Raw genomic sequence first — 21169 nt, 5'->3', positions numbered from 1 at the left:
GCTCACTCAGCATGAATCAATAGGGTTGAATTTACTCACTATACTAAGCCATAATGAGTTTTACATCATATGTTTTGCTTTGGCTTAGCTCATAGGTAAACCCTCCACAGTAGCTTATAAACCATGTTTAACTGTTTCATGTTGTATGAATTATCCTACTGTAGTTTATTAAGCAAACTGCTCTATGAGTTAGCAAGTTGCATGATCACAGACTAACTGCCAGACCATGCCACAAGCATTTATTGTTATATTCATATTGAGAAAATCCTGAGGTACTTCATTTTATCATGGACAAAAACGTAACACAACTCAATAAACACATCTTTCAATTCTACATGAGCCTTATTCATAAAACAGTAATTATGGCATCTATGATACTCTAGACAGCTTCTTGACTTGACATTAACACTGCATTTCTAAACAAAGTATTATTTATATTATTATATAGTGTTAAAGAGTGTTAAATAACTTTAACAATAATCCCTTATACAATTGCAAATACCCCTTACTAGAGGTCCCACAAGCAATGTATCAGAAAGTTAAGTGTAAACTGGATACACATAGAGTAGACACTTTAGTTTTACAGCCAATTGTTTTGACCACAAAGAGCAATTAATTCCTCCTTCAAGGCCTCTTGAAGGAATAAGTAACATACAGCCTTCAGATATTGTCAAACTATAACTTCCACAAGCATACCTAAGAACATATTAGCTTAATCCTATAACATCTGACCAGCCACCTCTGCTGTATATATACTGTAGGTCCCTGGTTCACTTGGTGAGACAGATAGAAGGCTGAACTGTTTTACTGATTTCATGGTCTTTGGAGGGTGCCTTTTAAATTTTTATTATTTTTTCCTTTGCATCTTGCTACAAGAAAATAAGTCTTGCTTTCTGATGCTGGAGTACAGCAGCTAACTTTAACCTTTTCCTATGGGAGGGAAAAGCCCACGATGCAGACTTGCTTAGTTGAAATAGCAGGCAGAAGCACAGGACTGCTACCAGTTAACTCCTCCTGTTGACAGAACCACTTCCATTAGTAGAACAGGAAGATGCCCTCTTCAATGCCTCATAATTACTATGGAGGGTATGTATTACGATGGGAAATGTATTCCCTGGAATACATTTAAGGAAAAGTCAGAGGGAAAGGAGAGCTAATTTCCACAATTGGGCAAACTATATGGAAATTAAGTGTTATGGATTAGTTTGGTTACTTGATAAAAATTTTCAGGACTGCTTGTAAAATTAAATGCTATTGTCTTTATAGCTTTCTTTACAGGTGACTTACCTATCAGCCAATAAACGCGTAGCAGATCCACAAAAAAGGGCAAGCCAAAAACACTCAACAAGCAAACCATAAGTAGTCACTGATTTCATTTTTATTTACAATGTATCTGTGAAGAAAGAAAAGAAAAACAAATGTAACACTTTTTGTTATTTTCTCATTCATCAAGAATTTAACTACTGGAAAGCAAGTAGCTTGTTTCTCTATCAACAAAATCTATATATGCAGAAATACTTTACCTCAAATATGTGATGTGATTATTACTGTTTTTTAATAAAATATCTGAAAAGGTGAAAAAGTTATATAAGGTAAAGTTACATGTCTTCAGCTTCCAACTGGAAGCACTGGTAATTAAGGTTATACATTAGAAATCAGAAGGAGGCAGCACCTTTTTCAACTAACAGATTTTATTAAAAGGTGCAGGTAGTCCTTGCTTAACAACGGTAATTGGAACCAGAATTTCTATCACTAAGCGATGCTGTTGTAAAGTGTGATGTATTGTGACCACACCACTTAGTGATGGTAGTTCCTGGGTACCATCATTAAGCGAGGACTGTGTGGGTCATTAAGTGAGGACCTGTCATGAGCACTGATGGTGAGCAGGAGGGGGCCCCTATCTAGGGGGGAAAACACATGCGTAGTACTGAGGAGTTAAGCAGCCATTCAAAGAGACACAGAACAGACCCGCCTTGACTTTTGGGGTTTATCTGTCTGGGTTTTTCCCACGCTTCTTCAATTTGTTAGGATTTTCTGTCTTATGTAGCAGTAATAAACACTAGAGACCTATTCCTCGTCTCAGCGTGGTTTCCTGACTGTTAGGACTTCCTGCAGCTTCACCACTGACTTTGCTTGCAAGAAGTTCGCAGATTGCGATTATGTGACCTTGTGTCACTGCGATGGTCGGAAATCCAAGCCAGTTGCCGAGCGCCTGGATCATGATCATGTAACTGTGGGGGCGCTGCAATGGACAGGTCATAACTACCACTTGTTCAGTGCCATTGCAAATTTGAATGGTTGCTGTATGAGTGGTCATTAAACAAGGACCACCTGTATAAGTGTTCATGAGCAGTTCACTTCATCAGATGCAGAGTGGCTGGACTGAAAGAATATTTAAACTGGAGGTGGGGGAGATGGGAAGATAAATTGGTTATGCTGATACAGACTACATGTGAGACAGATTACAAGTATCTTATCAATTAACAACTGTAATGTGTTGAAAATCTATTGTGTTTACTGAGTCCTTCTGAAACTCCTGAAAACTTGTGATGTGAGTTCAACAATTTATCACCTGATGGTGCTGTTAAAGTCCTGCTTTTCCCCTTTGAGTTCTGCCATGGAATATCCTGTGAGGTTGAAATGCTCTGATATTACTTTGTTTTTGAGTCCTGATGTCAAATTTGTGTCTATTCTTTTGCACAAAGATCTATCTATCTATCTATCTATCTATCTATCTAATTTATTTATTTATTTTATTTTATCAAATTTATCACCACCCATCTCCCCAAGGAGGGACTCTGGGCGGTTCAGAATAAGTCAGTCAGTCTGTCTGTCTATCTATCACACATATCACATTGGCGGAAGATCACGTGAAGACACTTTTCTTGTGTATTTGTTGGGGCCTGTAACAGTGCTGTTGGTGTAGATGTGGGGGCAAAGTAGACATCTGATGAAGTGAGCTGTAGCTCATGACAGATTATGCCTTTGAATAAAATGTGTTAGTTGGAAAAGGTGCTATCAGATGACTCCAGATTTTTTTTTTTTTTTGCTGCCATAGACTAACACAGCTCTACTCCTACAATGAATATGTTAAATTAACTTAAATCACTGACATAAGCAAGTCTAATTCTCTGCTAACCCAGAATTAGAATGCCTTGGGCAGCTTATGCAAGGACATCTTGAAACTTTACCATAATTATCTGAGCACATAAGTATTTAAAAAGAACACCGATAAATAAGGAAAAGAATAATCTACATCACTACTTATATCAACCTATAATAGACATAGATTAAGCAGCAAGTTTGTCTCATAAAGTATATTAACAGTAAGATCAACTTAAGGATGTTTATTAGAAATATCTTACATGCAATGCCTTTCTTCCTCTAAAAGTTTCCTTGGAAATTCAGACACTCAAAAATGTCAAAATGCTGTTATTTCAGCATCATTGTATTGGTACTCATTCCAATCCTATACAGAGATATCATGGAATATAACAGGCTTCTAATTTTCCTTCACTTTGCAGGATATGGACCACTACATGAAAAGAAAAACTACACACATCTTCAATTCCTTTGCCCAGATAGGGGCTAAGGAAGGTATGACATTACAGAATTGCAGTGTTTGACTAGGTATTGGAGATATGAGTGGCATGGTTGGGTTATGGTATAAAGGCTCTCATCATCTGACATAATCTGGGAAAATATCCCAAACCAATAGAAAGGAGAAAGCACTATAATGGATATCAGATATCACACCTGTATGATCAATGGCTGGAAGAATAATTTGGTCTGTGTAGAACACTGTGGCTATGTAGCCTTCAGATGAAATGCAGGGAATTTATCAGGGTTCCAGTGCTGTATGGGCAGCAGACTGTTCAGAGAGCTTATCTATACTGGAGTTGTGTATATGGAACAGATTTAACGTATCTGTGATCAAGATTGTGGGTGAGGACAAATAAAAGTTTAAATGAAAGGATGTAGACAAAAGTGGTAAATCTGCTGGGTATTGGCAGACTTCACTTAAATAACAAGTCCATGCCAACAAATACAGATACCAATTATAACAGATGTTCTATTTGTTTTGTTTAACAGTCAACCTCTGATCAGAAAATATGCTGGAACAGAATTATTTTCAAATGCAATGAAACATATTAAGCAGAAAAAATTCTTCTTAGTCATCACTTATTTCTGTGCTGTTTGCAGTTTTTTACATTCTTCTGTTCTCTATTAATCTGACTATACTGTAATTGGACAGTTTTTTTTTTAATGCTATTTTAGTACATTGGCTATTCAGAAACTAGTGTCCCCAAAATATTAGTATCATCAACTTGATCCAGCAAATAGCCTCTCACAGAGAGAAGAGCATGAGCTATTGATATATTAGAGTTTTCTATGGGTTGAAGAGAGGAGGAACTGATTCTTGATCAGTGTTTCCAGAAGTATACATATACTGAAATGCTGAGGTATGCATTCAGTATTGTTTTGCTGATCCTTGAAAAATGTAACAGAAAAGTTTTAACTTCCCTTTCTTATGTAAAGAAGTTCTCCTTGATAATTTTAGCACTGTTTCCTCTCTTTCCCTCTATGAGATGCGTGTAACAATGTAGTTCTTGTCTTACATTGTAAAAAAAACAAACTTTTGTCCAAAATTATTAGTGCACTGTCTCAGACAGGGCCTTTGAATAAATGCTACAGACTTTTTAAGGATGTTCAAACAGTCCCTGATTTGTCAAGAAGTTCAATAATTATTTAGGGTCGCTGCTCTTACACCAAACCTCATCCAAGATCTCATTTTGCTTCTACAAGATGCCCGTTCTGCAAAATGTTTTGTCTTTTATTTTGGTTGTATTTTTTACTTTTACCTCATTATTATTTATATTCTTCTATATTGTTTACGGTTTTAATTTTAATGTTTACCATTGACATTGTAATTGTATGTTTAACTAGATTGCTGTAAACCACTATGAATCCTTTTGATTCAGTGACATACAAACAGAACAAAATAAACAATTGCTTACAAAATTCATCAGGCTGAATGGAACAAGCCCCCCATCTGGAGGGGGACCCCAACTAATTAAGAAGAACTGAAAAAGCTCCATGGGTATGGAATATTGACTGCCTGTTAGAAGAGGCTAGGACAGGGCCAGAGAACTAGGAACAAGAGGAAATGGAATGAAGTAGTCTGGAAAATGACACAACTGATACAGAGTGGTATTGTGCAACATTTTGTTGCAGATCTGACTTCTGTAGCTAAAAAGGACAAAAAGTTGACATGCTGTGTTAAGCAAATGACTTTAAAATCATGGTTTATTGAATTAGCTATGGTTTGTGTGTAATGCAAAGCATAATAGCTTGGTTCATAGACTGTAAACATAACATAATGTTACATTTGAACCAAATCGTTACTTTTCAGCTCCAACTTTGGAGCCTGTCAAGGGGAGGCTAGATTTGTTTTGCTACTAGTTGGCCAAGGTATTCTGATAAATGGAAAAGCCAGTCTCATCATTCCAAAGGAAAAGTCTGGGGTTTATTCCGCTCCTGAATAGCTAAGATACTCCATATAGAAGCATTATACATCTTGGCAGTGAGCTGGCATCAGCAAGGCAATATCAGATGCTCACTGTTGCAATGATCAGCTCTAATCTATCTTCTAGAAGGAAATTTTGATTTCTGCCAATCAACAGACAAGACAGCCCCCAATCACTCCCAGAGCCATTGCAGTACAGTAAGCGTGATGAAGGGAATCATCCTTATGGCACTGAACCCTCCCAAGCATAACAAATCTGTGCAGATAATCCCTATTTCCTCCCCTTTTATTCTCACTAGATGGTTTTGGCTGTACCTGCAGGTCACACAGAGCAATAAACGAGTTGGCCACATTTTAGCTAGGTGTATGATACAAGCCCACTTTGTATGGTTAGTTTAGGGTTCAGTGCATTGTATAAACCCCCACAATTAGGATTAGTAAATCATGGCTCCCTTAGCTGTGGGCAAGTGCTGTGATATAGCCACTGACATGCTTGCCCCAGTGTACATGGTGCAATAATCTTTCAAAGCTAACTTGGTTTAGCTACACTCAATGCCTAGATGAAGGCAGCCAGGGATCTCATGGACTGTACCATATATTTTATGGAAGTACATCTATAGTTATGGCATACATCTAACAAACTAATTTATTATTTATTTAGACATCTAATAATCTAATTTATACACTAATTCTTATCCAGGTTTCAGTGAGACAAAACAACACAGAAGAGTTCTGTCAAATTATACAAAACAAAAACTTCAGATGATACATATTCAGAAGAATATCCTGCATATTTTAAAAACACATCATGAAAATTAATTTCCTTAAAACATTGAAGTGCAGATTGAAGTAGCAAATTCTCAAATATAATTCAAAGATCTGCTTTCTGCTTTTAGTTTATATTCATATTTTTTTTTGCTTCAAATGAAAGTAATAACAAGTCATGCTGAAGCAACTGGGTAATTGCCCAATCCAAGGCAGCCTTACTCATTTTAAAAAAGCACCCATGAGAAACCCCAATTCCTTTTACCGAGGCTTATTCAGAAGTCGTATCTGTCAAGTAAAGCACTGGCCCTCTCTTACCTCCGAAATGATTTCAAGGAAAAACCAAAATACAAATCCTTAAGGACCCATTTCTTACAGCCTCTACCGGATAGTCCGCCGTATTTCTCGATGGACATATTCTAGGACAACGTACCATCGTAATTTTTTTCAACACAAAGCTACAGTCTTACATTGTGATTAACCAATCCCTACTCCGATTTGCTTTGAAACAAAAGCGCACGCCCCAAACAGCTGGAGTTATGCCTACTTACTTAGAAATCCACTTCAAAAGTAATACTATCCAGTATGCAAACTTCAAGAGCCGAAGCTTTTATCAAAAAGTTAAATGCCTCGCGACTTTGTTTTGCATCGCTTACGAAAACCAACCAGGAAAACTCGTATCCGCGCTTTCGCTTCCCTGTAGGGGCCAGCACTTCCGCCGCGGCATTAAATCCCGCCCATATAACTTCTTTTAGGTGCTGGGTGGAAGAGAGCGAAAATGCGGCTTGTGGTGCAAACTGCATCACTTCATTGCGTAGACTCTAATCGCTTGCCTTCCGTACGATGTATGTTGTACATATGTGCATACATATATGTAAGACTATACCTATGTAACTTTTCAGATGTTCTATATCCCTGCTATAGAAGGTAGAGAGCACCATAAAATAATACCGTTATACACTGATAGAGTTTGTGATTTTTAAAACACTGATAATTCAGTGTTACACCAGTGTCACACAGGTGAATAAGGGCATTTTTAACTCCAAAGTGGTTGTGTATCTGATGTGCTAGGAAATAATCTCCCTTAAATTTAGTGAAACTTTCAAGCAAGCATACTTAAACAGACTGATTATATGTAGTTAATTAGCATGCACTAACTGTAATCAATGGGCTTTACTGAGTCTGATTCATAAATGTGCCTTTTGGTAATTTGTGAAGCATTTAAAGATTCTAGGTTTAATCTGTAGAATGCTGTATTGGAAAAGTGGTAATATAATCTTTAAATCTTTAAATAACCAAATAAAGGGAAGACAAATGCATTGTAACCAGATGTGTTATTCAATGCCAGCCAGTGTGATTAGTTGAGGGTTCAGCATTATGCACACCCAGAAAACTGGATTGAGCAAACCCGGGTTAACCATAAATATATTGTGTGGATACAAACTGTTTCTGATTAGTTGCAAACTCACATAAATAAGAATGAACCATACTGAAGGTTAATTCGTATGTTATAATGGAGATCCTTTTGTCACAGAAATGCTGAATTCCTTCAGCAATAACTGTGATTTTCAAGATGCTTCTTAAATATTTTGAGAAATGTATTCAGCCTTATCTTTTACAAGTTACTGTTGCAAACAAAACAGCTAAATACCTATATGAATTACCTCTAAGGCATGGCCACAGTCTTCACAGTCCTCAATGTTTTATTATTTTCTTTTACTGTGTAATATTAAGGCTGCTTGGACATGCAGTAAATCCTGATTTATCCTCTGAGGAAATAAGCAGAAGATGCCACTGGAACATACTTGCAGAATCAGGATCATTAGATGCAATCTATTGACAGTTCAAAAGAAAGAAAAATATAAACTAGCAATACCTTGGCCTCAGATAAAAAGTAATACAAAAAAAAGTTTTGTTTTCTCAGAAAGTTTCAGCTGGTATATAACCTTTGCAGTCAAATTTCTTTGGCAGGCTACTTTGAAGATTTGCTTTTAAAGATCAGAACATGTATTTTTAGTGCCACCTGCAGCATGATTCTAGAAGCAATAAATGCTACATGTTAGTCTACTATGCTAGTAGATAAAAGTGGACTGCAAATATGTATTGGTTTGAATTTAATACTTCAGCAATTTATTTATTTATTTAGGGAGAGTTTCCTTTACATTGTATCCTTTAAGACATCTACCATGGACAACAGTAGTTCCAGATGAGAGCTGGTCAAAGTACTCCAGAAAAAAAAGGTTGATACATCTATTGAGTACCACAATCCCTGCTGTAGCGTGGATTGTGACATAAACTTTGAAGACGCATAGAGCTAAGAAACAGGGAGGGCAAACAATCAACTTGCACATCTGCTTTCTACACTTCTATGTAAGGTTTAGAAAAGGTAAATGTTCTCTATGCATACAGACATTGGCGTAACTTTATTGGCAATAATGTGGAAACAGTTTGCTATTATCTTTTGTTTCCCCCTTTGACTCCCAGTTGCCTACAGCTGTGTACTGTAATGCCCTGGTCTCCCTTCCAAACTACTAACCAGATCCAGCTCTGCTCCCCATTTTTGAGATCACAAGATTACCTAAGAACTGGATAACGAGCTCTGCTTTCCTCCCTCTCTTTTTCTCTTTTTTAGAGAAAGATCACAAGATTATCCAGGAACTGGATAACCAGATCCAGCTGTTTTCCTTTTTTTCTTTTTCTTTTAAGATCACAAGGTTACCCAGGAACTGCTACTTGCTATCTACTTGTCTGTCTGTCTCTCTGTCCATCTAATCACTGGAGCTACTTCAGTTCCTGTGAAGGCGACACCACCAGGACAAGAGAAAAAAGGCGTTATCCCTTCCACCCTTCTATTTCTGAGAAGGGATTGTTCTTTTGCAGGAAAAAAAGCCAACCACCGTAGGCTTAATATTAATACACTCATATTCCACTTCTTCCAGCGGGCGGGACTCCCATGGGGGAGTCTGAGAAACTTCATTCGCTCGGGCAAACCCAAACCGAACTCCATCGAAATTCCCCGCCTTGTAAACCTCGCGCCTCTCCAGCCAATCGCAGAGCTGGGTCGGAAGTTGCCCGTTCGCGTTCGCACACTCGAGGCGCCTAGAAGCGCGGCTGCCCGGACAGGTCGCGCGGGAGTCGCTTCACCTGCTTCTTCGGGCAAGTGGGAGGCCTGTTGGTCACATGCTCCGCCTCTCCCCGGCGAAGCCCCTCCCCGTCCTAGAGGAACGAATCTGCGAGGCTTGGCCGATCGCTCCTTCAGTTTACGCGGTTGTCAGGGAGAAACAAGATGGCGGCGGCGGAGGAAGATACGGAGCTGAGAGACCTCCTCGTGCAGACGTTGGAGACGAGCGGGGTGCTCAACAAAATCAAGGTGAAGGGTGCGAAGGGCGGGGCTAAGTATTAGATTTGAAGAGGAGGAAGAAGGGACGGGCGAAGCGCATGCTGCACGCTCATGTGAGAACGGGAGCACCCTGGAGCGAAGCTGCCGGTTGCGCGGCCTGCACGGGAGAACAAGGAGACGTCAACCGCACCAACCGTCTGCTAGAATGATTCCCGCTTTCAGGGAGGCGAGCGGGGCAAGAACGCTATGCGCCGCCCTCGCCCTAAAGGCGCATGCGTAGAACTTTGGCTGGGGGAGGGATTGGGGGGGTGGAAGGTGAATGATCGTTAAGAAAGCCGGACTGGAACAGATAAAGGCCTCTGAAGTCCAACGTTCTGTTTCCGTGGTTTCCAAGGGGTGGTCGCGCGTGACTGGCCATTGGCGCCAGGCCGCTATTTCTGGTCCTACAAATTGGCTATAGCCGTCGGGTCGGGAATGATAATCGTTAATAGTCTTATTCTCTACAACGTTTAAAATGTCTTTTAAAGTTGTGAAGTTGGTGGCAATACACTGGAAGAACGACTGATCCTTATGTGTTACGTGAGAAAGTGCTTTTTTTCGTCTGTCTTGCTGCCCAGCTTCATTACATAATAGACGGTCATTCTACTCTGTCCTGGCCTCTGGATGTGTTGGACAAAACCAGGCTTGTTAGGATTAGGGGAGCTGGAGCCCTCCACGTTTGCGAGGGCATCAGGATAAGAACGCCTGCCTCAGGTTCACAATTAAAGAATAATCCTGCTTCTGGTATTTATACCCAGTTATTCTTCTAAGGAAGCCAAGGTAGCCTACTTGGTTACGCTTCTCCCCTACTTACCTCTGTTCTCACAACGATCTTATGATGTAGGTTAAGCTGAAAAATAGTGACTATCACAAAATCATCTGCTAAACTTTCTGTCACAGAGGAGATTAAAAGACAAGTGTCTTTTCTGTCACTATTTCCCCAGCATGTATAATTTTACATACATGGCTGCAGGGTAATTACAAGAAAAAAAAACCAAAGAAGAAAATGTCCTATGAGAAGACAGGTAGTTTTTGTGGCTGTGCTGCCACAAAAGCTACATAGACACTGACATGAAGCCATCAGGAATTGTACTTGACTCCAATGAGATTTTATACTAGCCACCTTTATTTTTCTTTTTTTGTGCTGTTCTTAAATAAAAAGGATCAGACCTTGTATCTTCTTTCTCTTGGACAGCTCTTTGATAACCTTTATAAAAGATGTAATTAGATTGGGAACATATTACATCCTGTATGCTGTGGAAAAGTAGATAATGCTACTTTCTCTTTCATAATGTTAGAAACTGGTTTCAGTAAATCTAGATGCAAGGAGATCCAAGATCAATAAAAAGAAGTATTTCTTTATAGAGTAGCACACATAGTTAAATGCGGAATTCATGGCAATCAGTTCTTTTAAGGGTCACCCATTGTTAAGGGGAATTTGATACATTCATGGAGGCTAGGACTATCATTGGTAACTAGTCTTAATTGTTATATACCAGCCTTTCAATCTTTTGACCATGGAGGAACCCTTTAAATATTTTTCAGGCCTTGGGGAGCCCCTGCACATTCAGGCTCAAATATAGGCCAGAAGTTACATAATTATATTTATTTCATGTGTAGGCCTGTATATATGCATTAACAGTGTTCTTAAACTAAAAACAAAGAATGAAACTTACCTCTTTAATGTGAAGTTGCCAGAATTTGAAATAAGTTTTTAAATAAATCATGTTCTCCCAGGGAACCCCTAGTGACCTCTTGTGGAACCCTAGGGTTCCTTGGAACCGTGGTTGAGAAACCCTGGTTATATACTATCTCCAGAATTGAAGACAGAATGTGCTGAATAAAGTTGCTAAGGAGCAGTCACAGAAGATATTCATCACCTTCATGAATTGGCTTGCAGGCTTCCCAGATGCATCTGGATGACCACTGTGTGACAGAATATTGAAATAAAGAGGCTTTTGACCTTGTGTACCAGGATTCTTTCTGTGTTCTTAGTCTATATAGGAAATTAGTTCTCTTTTTCATGAGTACCACTTCATGTTTAATGCTATATTGTAACTCTTACTGTGGAAGAGATTCTTAGAGGTTTTAGTGATGTTTTTGTTTTCATTTGTATGAATAAATAGAGATGCTGACAAATATGGTTACTTCTCTGATTAGCCATTTAGATTATTTATAACATTTTTTTTAAAAAAGCTTTGTATAGGATCCTGTAAGAGATCCAGTTTCTTACATATTTCGAACATAATGCCTTTCAGTTTAGTTTTATACTCACTTCATGTTCTTTCACTCCTTCCCAGTCCTAAAGTGACCTGTTCTCTCATGTCTAAGTTTACTCAAGAGTCTTGTTGAAGAGCTTTGTCAAAACAAAATCTTTTTGATGGGCAAGTGTATATCAGGCCAGATCACTTCTACTCTAAAATAACTACCATAACATAATGAAGTAGCAGGACGCAATTTCCTCTGCTGGATTCTTTTTCAGCAAGTTTTTTTTTCCTTTTCGATGTTTGATAGTTTTAATATATTCCATAAATTTGCCAGAACAAAGTTTCCAGAATCCCTCTGATGTTGTAGAACTTGCCATTGTGCTATTTCTTTTTCCAGTCTAGTGGTATAGAGGTCACTCTTGGAACAAATTATTAATACTTATTAAAAGATCAGCAATTTCACATTTGAGTCCTTTGGCATTCTCCTTTGGACATAGTTACAACTATTTGATTGATTGATTGATTGATTGATTGATTGATTGATATAGTGGCCCAGCTCACATGAACAAGCATGGGCAGTTTATATATGGTAAATGTATAGAAACAAACCCAGAACAAAACACACCCAATACCTGACACCCAATACATAATGACCAAGGCCAACCACAGCATTCCCATTCAAGTCATATCTGGATGAGCTCATTCAATGCTCTGGGCCAATGCCTGGCCCAGAGAATGCCAGGAGAATGCTATTCCACAAGGCAGGTGCTGCAACAGATAAGGCACAGTTCTTGGGTCCTGCTAGATGACATTGTTTCATAGAACGGACCTGAAGTATGCCCAGTTTGCTGGGTCTCATGGGACAAGCAGAGACAGTTGACAATAGACAGCCCTGTAAATAGCCTAGTCCTGTGTCATGAAGAGCTTTATAGCTGATAACCAGCACCCTGAATTGCATTCAGAAGCCCTAGGGAGCCAGTATAGCCTGTGAAGTAAGGGGGTTACATGGATGTACCATGGGGCATCCATAACTATATCACTGCTGCATTTTGGATTAATTGCAGTTTCTGCATGGTCTTCAGGGCAGAGTACAGTGCAATAGTCCAAATGAAAGGTGATCAAGACATGGATAACCATTAGTGGGCCTTCCAATCAGGAATGGGAACTTTAGATACATAAGATGAATTTGTGCACAGGCCCTCTTGGTCAAGGCTGCCACCTGCTCTTACAGCAGAAGTCAAGAATTCAAGAAGATCCCCAAATAGTGCACCAGTTCTGTTTGGGGGAATGCAACCCCAACCTGTACTAAGGAAGGAGAGTACCCAGAACCAGAGCACCTCAAAACTCACAACCACTTGGTCTTGCTTGGGTTAAGCCGAAGAGTATTGTTCCCCATCCAGAGCCTTTTAGCCTCCAGACACTAGGTAAGAACCTTGGCTGCATCACTTGGTGAGCCCAGGGTGGAAATGTATAACTGGACATCATTAGCATATTGGTGATACCTAATTTCTTAATAATGGATGTTCTCACCCAATGGTTTCATATAGATGTTAAATCGGAGCAGATTAAGAATAGAACTCTGATGATCCCCACAAAGCAGGGTCTCAGGCTAGATCTCTCTTCTCCCACCAGCATTGATTGGAACTGGCCCCAGAGAAAAGAGAAGAACCTATTCAACACTGTGCCTCCCACTCCTAATCCTCAAAGCTGATCTAGAAGGATACCATAATTGATGGTATTGACAACTGCTGAGAGATCAAGGATAGCTAGGTTGCATGATACACCCCCCCATCCCAGCCCTACCAAAGGTTATCTACAAGTGCAATCAATGCCATCTCAGTATTGTAACCCATTCTGAAACCCAACTGAGGGATCCAAATAATTTGTTTCCTCCAGAGCACTCTGGAGCTGCAAACTGACTACCTTTTCAACATCTTCCCTAAAAATGGGAGATTTTTAGATCAGATGCAAATTATCCAGTATTGTTGGATCCAGGAAGAGCTTCTTGAGGAGGGGTAGACCGCTGCCTCTTTAAGAGCTGGCAAAACCATCCCATCCCTCAAGAATGATTTACCACCATCAGGATCCAACAACATGTCTCCTGGGAGGCCTTAACCAACAAGGAGGGATATGGATCTAAATTACAGGGGGCTGCATCCACAGCCCCAACGACCCTGTCTATTTTCTCAGTACCAACAGATTTCAAACTCTTTCCAGGTAACTACGTCAGACCATGCCTCAGTCAACTGCAAAGGATTTGCATAGCCAGAATTCAACTCAGAGCAAATCTGAGTGACTTTAGCTGATAAATGCCTACAGTATCTTCACGTTGGTCCTACAGATGTTTCTCCAGCTCAGAAGGGACTGAGTCACTTAAACAAGGCCACTGGATACTATCTGCAGATGCAATAAGAGCAAGAAAATACTTTTGTTTTATCACAAGGTAATCCTTAAGAAAGAAAGGCTCTTACCTGTGCTTGTTCAGACTCACTCTTTGTCTTCCTCCAGCAGTGCTCTAAGCATCTCTTCTTCCACTTCATCTCCCAGACTTCCTCTAAAAGAAAGCTTGCCAGGTTCCACTGAAAAAAAGAGTCTGCCCAGGCATGATCCAATCCAAGGTTATCACTGCCTCTCATTCCAGGTAGTGACCAGGACCTTGGTCAAACCATGCATCAGAGCCTCAGGAGCATCTCCAAGTTACCCCCGAAACCCAGCCAGGTCCACTAGGCACCTGAGGTAGACTGATCAAATAGGTCCTTTCTCCCTATGGTGAAGAATGGCTACAGAGAACTTCAAGCTTATCAGAGAGTGATCTGACCATGACAAGGACTGATGGTGACATCCCCCAAATCCAAATCACACTGCTGCTGCTCCAAGGCAAAAACCAGTTCTGGAGTATGACCACTTCTGTGAGTCAAGCCCACAGCAACCTGGGTCAGGTATATGGATACCGTAGTGGCCATGGACTTCTGAGTCATCTTTGAATCTGTGCCCAGAAAAGGCAGATTAAAGTCCCCCTGCACCATTAACTCCAACACTAATTGAGCCACAACCTCAAGCATCTTGAGTAATGAGGCCAGTATGTAACAGGGAGGCTAGTACAGTAGCAGCAATCCCATCTGAACCAGTTATCTGCAGAATAGTGCCTCTGAAGCCTAATTTCCTGATACTCTATTTGTAGCTTTCCCTTCTAAAAAAAAAAGCACCTCTGCAGGTCTCTTTTACTTAAAAAAAAGTATTAATCACATCTTAGTGCCCTGCATTTCTTACAGTGAAAGCAAACATGAAACAATTCATTGGATACACATGCATTTTAGCAGATACTTACCTTTTTTTCTATGAACCCTAAACCAGCAGTTCTCAAACTGGGCCATGATCCTCTACCAAGGGAGGATAGCAATCAAATTTAAAGGGGGTAGCAAATTGGGGTGAGAGGGAGGCTTGCAACCACACAAAGTATGATTGCTGCCAGAACTTGCTTTGTCTGGGCAAGCAGGCTGTTGACTTGTCCCAAGAAAGTGGAGAGCAGAGGTCAGAGAATATTCTGACAGGGCTCTGGCGTTGCATGTTGAAACCTGGATCTCTCAGAACTTGCTTGTGCTCTGTCTCAACAAGTCAGAATTTTCTGTAGTTGCTGCTATAAAGAGCAAATATCAGTCCAAAATATATGTGGAACAAGAAATGAGCGTAGCTGCCTCAAAATAAAAGCCAGATTTCAGATTTCATGCAAAACTAAGCAAGGTCATGTCTCCCAGCAGAAAGTTTGGTTTTAAATGTGATTGTTTTAGTGGTAATTTCCAGTGAAAACTTTTATAAAGTTACAGTGTTCTATGATTGTTTTATTTGATGTATAGATTAAAGTTTAATTAAATTGTTTGATAATAAAATTATTATTTTATTTATTTTAATTATAATTGTATAATAATTGTAATTATAATTATAATAAAAGTATAATTATTTCTTGCTCAAAGCTGATTGTTTGATTGTGTACCATCAAGTTGGTGTTGACTCTTAGTGACAACATAGATGGAGTTTCTCCTTGATGATCTGTCCCTAACCTGGTCCTTCAGGTCTTCCAGTGATGCATCTGTAGCTACTATAACTGAGTCCTTCCACCTTGCTGCTGGTCATCTTCTTCTTCTCTTTCCTTCTACCTTTCCCAGCGCTAGAGCTTTAGAGCTTTCTCCAGAGAGCTAGGTCTTTGCATAATATGTCTGAAGTATGATAATTTGGTTCAAGTGAGACCTGTATGTATTTAAAACATTTTAATCTTATTCTTTAGCCAAAAGGTTCCCAAAGCACTTTACAAATAAGATTAGCAGGCTAGTCCCTGCCCACAGGCTTACAGTCTCATTAAAGACATAATATACAAAGGGGATAAAAAGGTAGAGGAAAGGCACCAGTTTTTAAAATTACACTTCATATCTCACATAGTGGTGATGATAACAGGTCAGGATGTACAATAGAGTAGCTAATGGGTAACAGGCAACCAACCTGTGGAAGATCAGGTAGAAATCCTGTTTGTCTTTTCTCCCTCTGTCACTTCTGCATGTGGCTTGCTTGTTATCTAATTTTCTTAATATGCATAGTTTACAAATATATAAGCTTAAACAAAATTTTTATTACAGGCAGAATTGCGGGCAGCTGTATTTTTAGCACTTGAAGAGCAAGAAAAAGTAGAGGTAAGGAACCAAAGTAATAAATGTTTAATTTAGTTGTTATAGTATATGTTATTTGTTTTCTTGATGTTCTTGAATAAAGGAACCTTAGGTATTTGAGTATGCTTAAATCTGGCTGTTTCTGGTCCCCAGGTAATATTAGGTGCCAACTCTTAAAGGGAGGGGGAAGACAGTGGGTTTTCTCTTTGCTTGATGATTTGTAACATATGAAAAAGCTAAATGCTTCAGGTGAACACAGTATTGTTTCCCAAGATGTCAGCAATATCAACCCACCCTGCACTTGCTGTGGGACCATCACTGCACAAATAAAAGTTGTGCTGCTGTTTTTATCTCTAAGGAAGCCAGTCTTGTTTTCAGGTTGTTAGAGTGCCTTTGGACAGCAGTAAAACAAGTATACTATTGACTATTATTATTTAATATTTATCTAGTTCTGATGCTTGTTGAGCACTCAGTATTTCTACTAACCATCAACTGCTCTTTGATTCTGATGATGGACCATAAAGATGTTCAATTCAATTCAAGCAGAGTGCTCAGTGAATATATATAAATCTATCTTAATAGATAATAAACAAAATAAAATTTAAGACAAAGTTAAAATCCATTTATAAAACAACCAAACTAATATCTATGAGTGAGGTCCGGGGTGCAGTCTATATTTAAATTATAAAATAGACACTAAAATTATGTAAGTATAATATCTAAAACTACAAAGAAGTGATAATATCTAAAATTTAAATGAAAGAAAGGTCCCATTGGAGTGTGCATTTGCGATCCACAAATTTTTTGTAAGTGTCTTTAGCATCTTGTAAGGTTTGAAGCATGAGGGGCCAGTTACATCAGATGTGTGCAATCCAGTCATCAACCATGAGAGGCTGCTCAAGAGTTTGGGGTAATTCTGGAATAGGAACAAAGTCTTGTCCAGATGCAACGCGAAAAGGGGAGAATCCAGTGCTCTGGTAGATTGGGTTATTATAAGCGACCTCAGCAAAAGGCAGTAGCTCCACCCAGTTATCCTGCTGATGACTGAGATAACATCTAAGATATAGTTCCAGCGCAGCATTCAGTCTTTCAGTCAATCTGTCCGTTTGAGGATGAAAGGAGGAGCTTAAGGCTTGCTCTGCCCCTGTGAGCTTAAGAAAAGCTTTCCAAAATTTGGAGGTGAATTGGGACCCACAATTGGAAATGACATGTGAGGGCACCCTGTGGAGACGGTAGATATGTTGAGCAAAAAGCCTAGCCAGTTGGGGTGCCATTGGCAACGTGGAGCAGGAAATGAAATGTGCTTGTTTGGAAAATAAGTCAGTCACAACCCAGATAACGGTTTTCTTTTTGCTCTTGGGTAAATCAACAATGAAATCCATGGCAATTTGTTCCCAGGGTCGGGTGGGATTGGCCATAGACTGCAGTAACCTGGTAGGCTTACCCCCTTTACATTTAAAGACAGCACAAACAGGACAAGTGGAGATACAGTCTTGGACGTCTTTTCGTAAAGACATTTTCGTACACCATTGTCTGCGAATCAAATGTAGAGCCTTTGTAAAGCCAAAATGGCCAGCAGGTTTGAAATCATGGCAGTGCTATAGAATTTTCTTTCGTAAAGTGTCAGGGACATAGATTTGAGCTCCATGCCACCAAACTCCATTGTGCTCTGTGAGATTAGTTTTGTTTTGCAGCAGCCACATATCTCATTGCTGGGCAACAGTCAGCCCTTGTTGCAAGTCAGCTGGTGGGGAAGGTGGGGTAGTAGTTTTATCGCCTCGAGTGACAGCAACCAATCCCAGTGAAGGAGGGATGACGGAGTCCGCAATCTCCTCCCTGTTGCTCTTGTGCTGAGGCTGGCAAGATAAGGCATCCGCCAAGAAATCTTTTCCCCTGGGGAGATATTTTAAAGTGAAATTAAAACGGCTGAAAAACTGCCCAATGAATGTGTTTGGGATTCAATTTCCTAGGAGACTGGAGTGCTTGGAGATTTTTATGATCTGTCCACACCGCAAATGGGTGGGGCGCTTCCTCTAATAGGTGGCACCAAATTAGGACCTCATAACGGACAGCAAAGGCTTCCTTCTCCCAAACATACCAATGCCATTCAGTACTGGAGAAGTTATATGAAATGTAAGCACAAAGGCATAAAATCCCCCTGATCGTCTTTCTCTAACAGTATACAACCAATAGCAACTTTGGAAGCATCAGCTTGGATGACCAGGGGTAAGGAAGGGTTGGGATGTTTTAAAATAAGTTCTGCTGTGGATAGAGCTTTTAGATGATCAAAAGCCTGTTGGCATTCTGCAGTACAATTGATTGCTGCCCTGGGTTTCTTAGCTTTCTTTTCATTCCCCTTCTCCTTGGTAAAAGTCACAGAAGTGCGGCACCCGTTGTGTCAGGTTACTGCTGCCTGTCCTTGGGCACCAGTCAGGACAGGCAGTTCCAGTTTTCCTCCATTTGGAATTCTTAATCCGCCAAGTTTTCTTCGACATCAGAAAATTCTGTAGGCACAAGCTCAGCGCCTTCTTTGCCAGGTGTGAGCTCAGCATCGATGGAGCCGCTACTGGAGACTTTTTTAGGTGGTGGTTTAGGCTTAGTGCTGGATGGTTTCTTCCGTGGTGCTGCATTAACCAAGGGACACTCAGCAATGCGAGGGTCTTCTTTGTCGCGTTTAAAACAACTTCCACTTCAGGTATGCCATTCCTTTTCCTCCTCCCAGTCTCAGCGGGTCTCTCTCTGCCCGGCTCCCATGGTAGCAGTAGGGTGGCGCTTCTCAGGTGTACGCCCGTGTTGCTGCAGTTCCACTTGCGCTTGGGTTTCCTTTATTTGTCCAGCCAGGCAGATCCAACCTTGCAGGGTGGTTGGCTTCTCACGCACCAGAGCCCACTCCAAGATCTCTGATTTTAAGCCGGTTCTAAAATACTCAGTTTTCAGTGATTCTGGCCAATCAGTCATTTTGCTTCCCCGTCTAAGGGTTTGTAGACTGATTCTGGCCCTCATTGCAATGAGGGGGTCTTCAAATCAAGTACGCAGTGCTAACATAAACTCATCAAAATCTTCCAGCTCTGGGGCTCCAGCTTCAAACAGGTCCACAGCCCAGTTGGCTGCTTCCTCTTCTAGGTGGGCTGTCATGTACTGGATCTTAGCTTCATCATCTGGAAAGTCTCTTCCCCATTCATTCATGAACCCTTGCACCTGATTCATGAACCAAGCGAGATGCTTTGGGTTTCCCCCAGATTTCACTTTTAAGTCTCATATTCCCCAGCCTCTGCCACCAACTTGCTGTCCCAGCCCTGGTAAGTAATTTACAGGCTGGGGCCCAAAAGAGGTGGCACTTCGCCTGCCAGGAAAATATTCTTCTTGTGGGCCTCTTGAAGCTCTCTGGCCAGTAACTGCCATGGCTATCTGATGCATTTGTTGGCTCATCTCTTTGAATGCACCTTGCAAACCTGACATACGGTCACCTATTTCTGACATCTCACGCACCACTCTTCCGATGCGCTGCTCAGATTCAGACCGAAACCCTCTCTCCATTGAAGCATGTTGTCCGGTTTCTGGTTCTACACCATGTCCAATCTTGCAGGACCATTTGTCTTTTGGATCCCGCAGCAAGGGGTTCGGGCAAAAATTCATTTCTGCAAATCAGGTTTTAACTCTGGCTCCTTCAGCCTGTGCTCTTTTCGAATTGGGCGTCATTTCTCCTGCCAGTAAATCCATCATGGTGGTATTGCCCACCTTTGGGTGCTGTAAATCCTCAGTTTCAGGGAAGTACTGCTGGGAAAGTTTCCTTCTTCCCAAAGGAACATCTCCATCAGTACTCACTCTGTCTGCTTCCTCTGTCTCAGCCGACATCAGTAAGCGATCTGTCATGGATGGCAGGGAAAGTCTCACTCCTGTCAAGGAGGCACCTCCAGCCATCTTGATGAGTTCTTTGTCTTGCCACTCATCCAGGACGGTTAGTTCTCCAAGATTGGTCGACAACCTGAAATCCACAGAAGGAACTACTTCCTCAGGGAGATCAGTGTCCTCAGGGCAGGTTGCCATTCCTTTGTGACTTGGAGCTTTCTGTGATGATCCCAGTACCAAGATCCTAACTTAGAAATTCTCCAGACGGTCCATCAGAAAACTTAAAGAATTCTTTATTAAGGATCAAATTAACACAGGATAGTAATCAAAGCTCCTAGTGAGATTTTGGCGCCAAGACATTCAAAGTGATTCTTTCCCTCCTCTGATCTCATCCCTCCTCTCTGTCTCACAAACAAGCTGTTTCTCACTCCTGAGTTCCCTCCTTCCATCTTGTCAGTTCGTTAGAGTGATTAACAGGTGCCTTAGCAGCAAAGCATCCTTGATTGAAAAGCCTGAGGCAAAGGAATGTGAAGCTAACACGGGTTGGTTCTTTGGGAATGCGGTGAATGCATGAAGTCAGCTAATGCATGTAGAAACCTCTAATGGCAGGCGAACCAAGAGAAGGGAGTCTGACATACAGCTACATAGAATGTGTTTGGCTAGTGGAAAATTGGCCCATCATGGTCCAGCAGATCTTTTGTGCTGCTGCACAAAACCTAGCCACATGTACTGTAATAAAAGGTAGTTCGTCTGTGCGTAGCATCTGGGCACAGGCTAAGTCTGA

At 40.6% G+C, this 21169-nt stretch overlaps 2 protein-coding genes across 3 annotated transcripts in view; one reads left to right on the top strand and one right to left on the bottom strand.

The window, feature by feature from the left end:
• RNASET2 (ribonuclease T2) overlaps positions 1 to 6988 on the bottom strand; it is a 35683-nt gene extending 28695 nt beyond the window's left edge. Inside the window, exons 1-2 of the mRNA XM_063307627.1 lie at positions 6844 to 6988; positions 1288 to 1393 (exon numbers count right to left, since the gene is read on the bottom strand). Coding sequence (XP_063163697.1) covers positions 1288 to 1376 — 89 coding nt within the window. The 5' untranslated portion in view covers positions 1377 to 1393; positions 6844 to 6988. The remainder of the gene's footprint in view (positions 1 to 1287; positions 1394 to 6843) is intronic.
• Positions 6989 to 9372: 2384 nt separating this feature from the next.
• The window catches only part of CEP43 (centrosomal protein 43), a 47435-nt gene continuing 35638 nt past the window's right edge, over positions 9373 to 21169 (top strand). The window contains exons 1-2 of one of the 2 annotated variants that reach the window (XM_063307604.1): positions 9373 to 9662; positions 16507 to 16560. In XM_063307604.1, the coding sequence (XP_063163674.1) occupies positions 9579 to 9662; positions 16507 to 16560 (138 nt within the window). In that variant the 5' untranslated portion in view covers positions 9373 to 9578. The remainder of the gene's footprint in view (positions 9663 to 16506; positions 16561 to 21169) is intronic. The other variant, XM_063307614.1, reaches the window with a different exon arrangement.

The sequence above is a fragment of the Candoia aspera genome, chromosome 1, assembly GCF_035149785.1.
Source record: "Candoia aspera isolate rCanAsp1 chromosome 1, rCanAsp1.hap2, whole genome shotgun sequence".
NCBI classification, from domain to species: Eukaryota; Metazoa; Chordata; class Lepidosauria; order Squamata; family Boidae; genus Candoia; species Candoia aspera.
The sequence above is the reverse complement of the archived record's forward strand: the minus strand, read 5'-3'. Positions and strand labels throughout refer to the sequence as shown.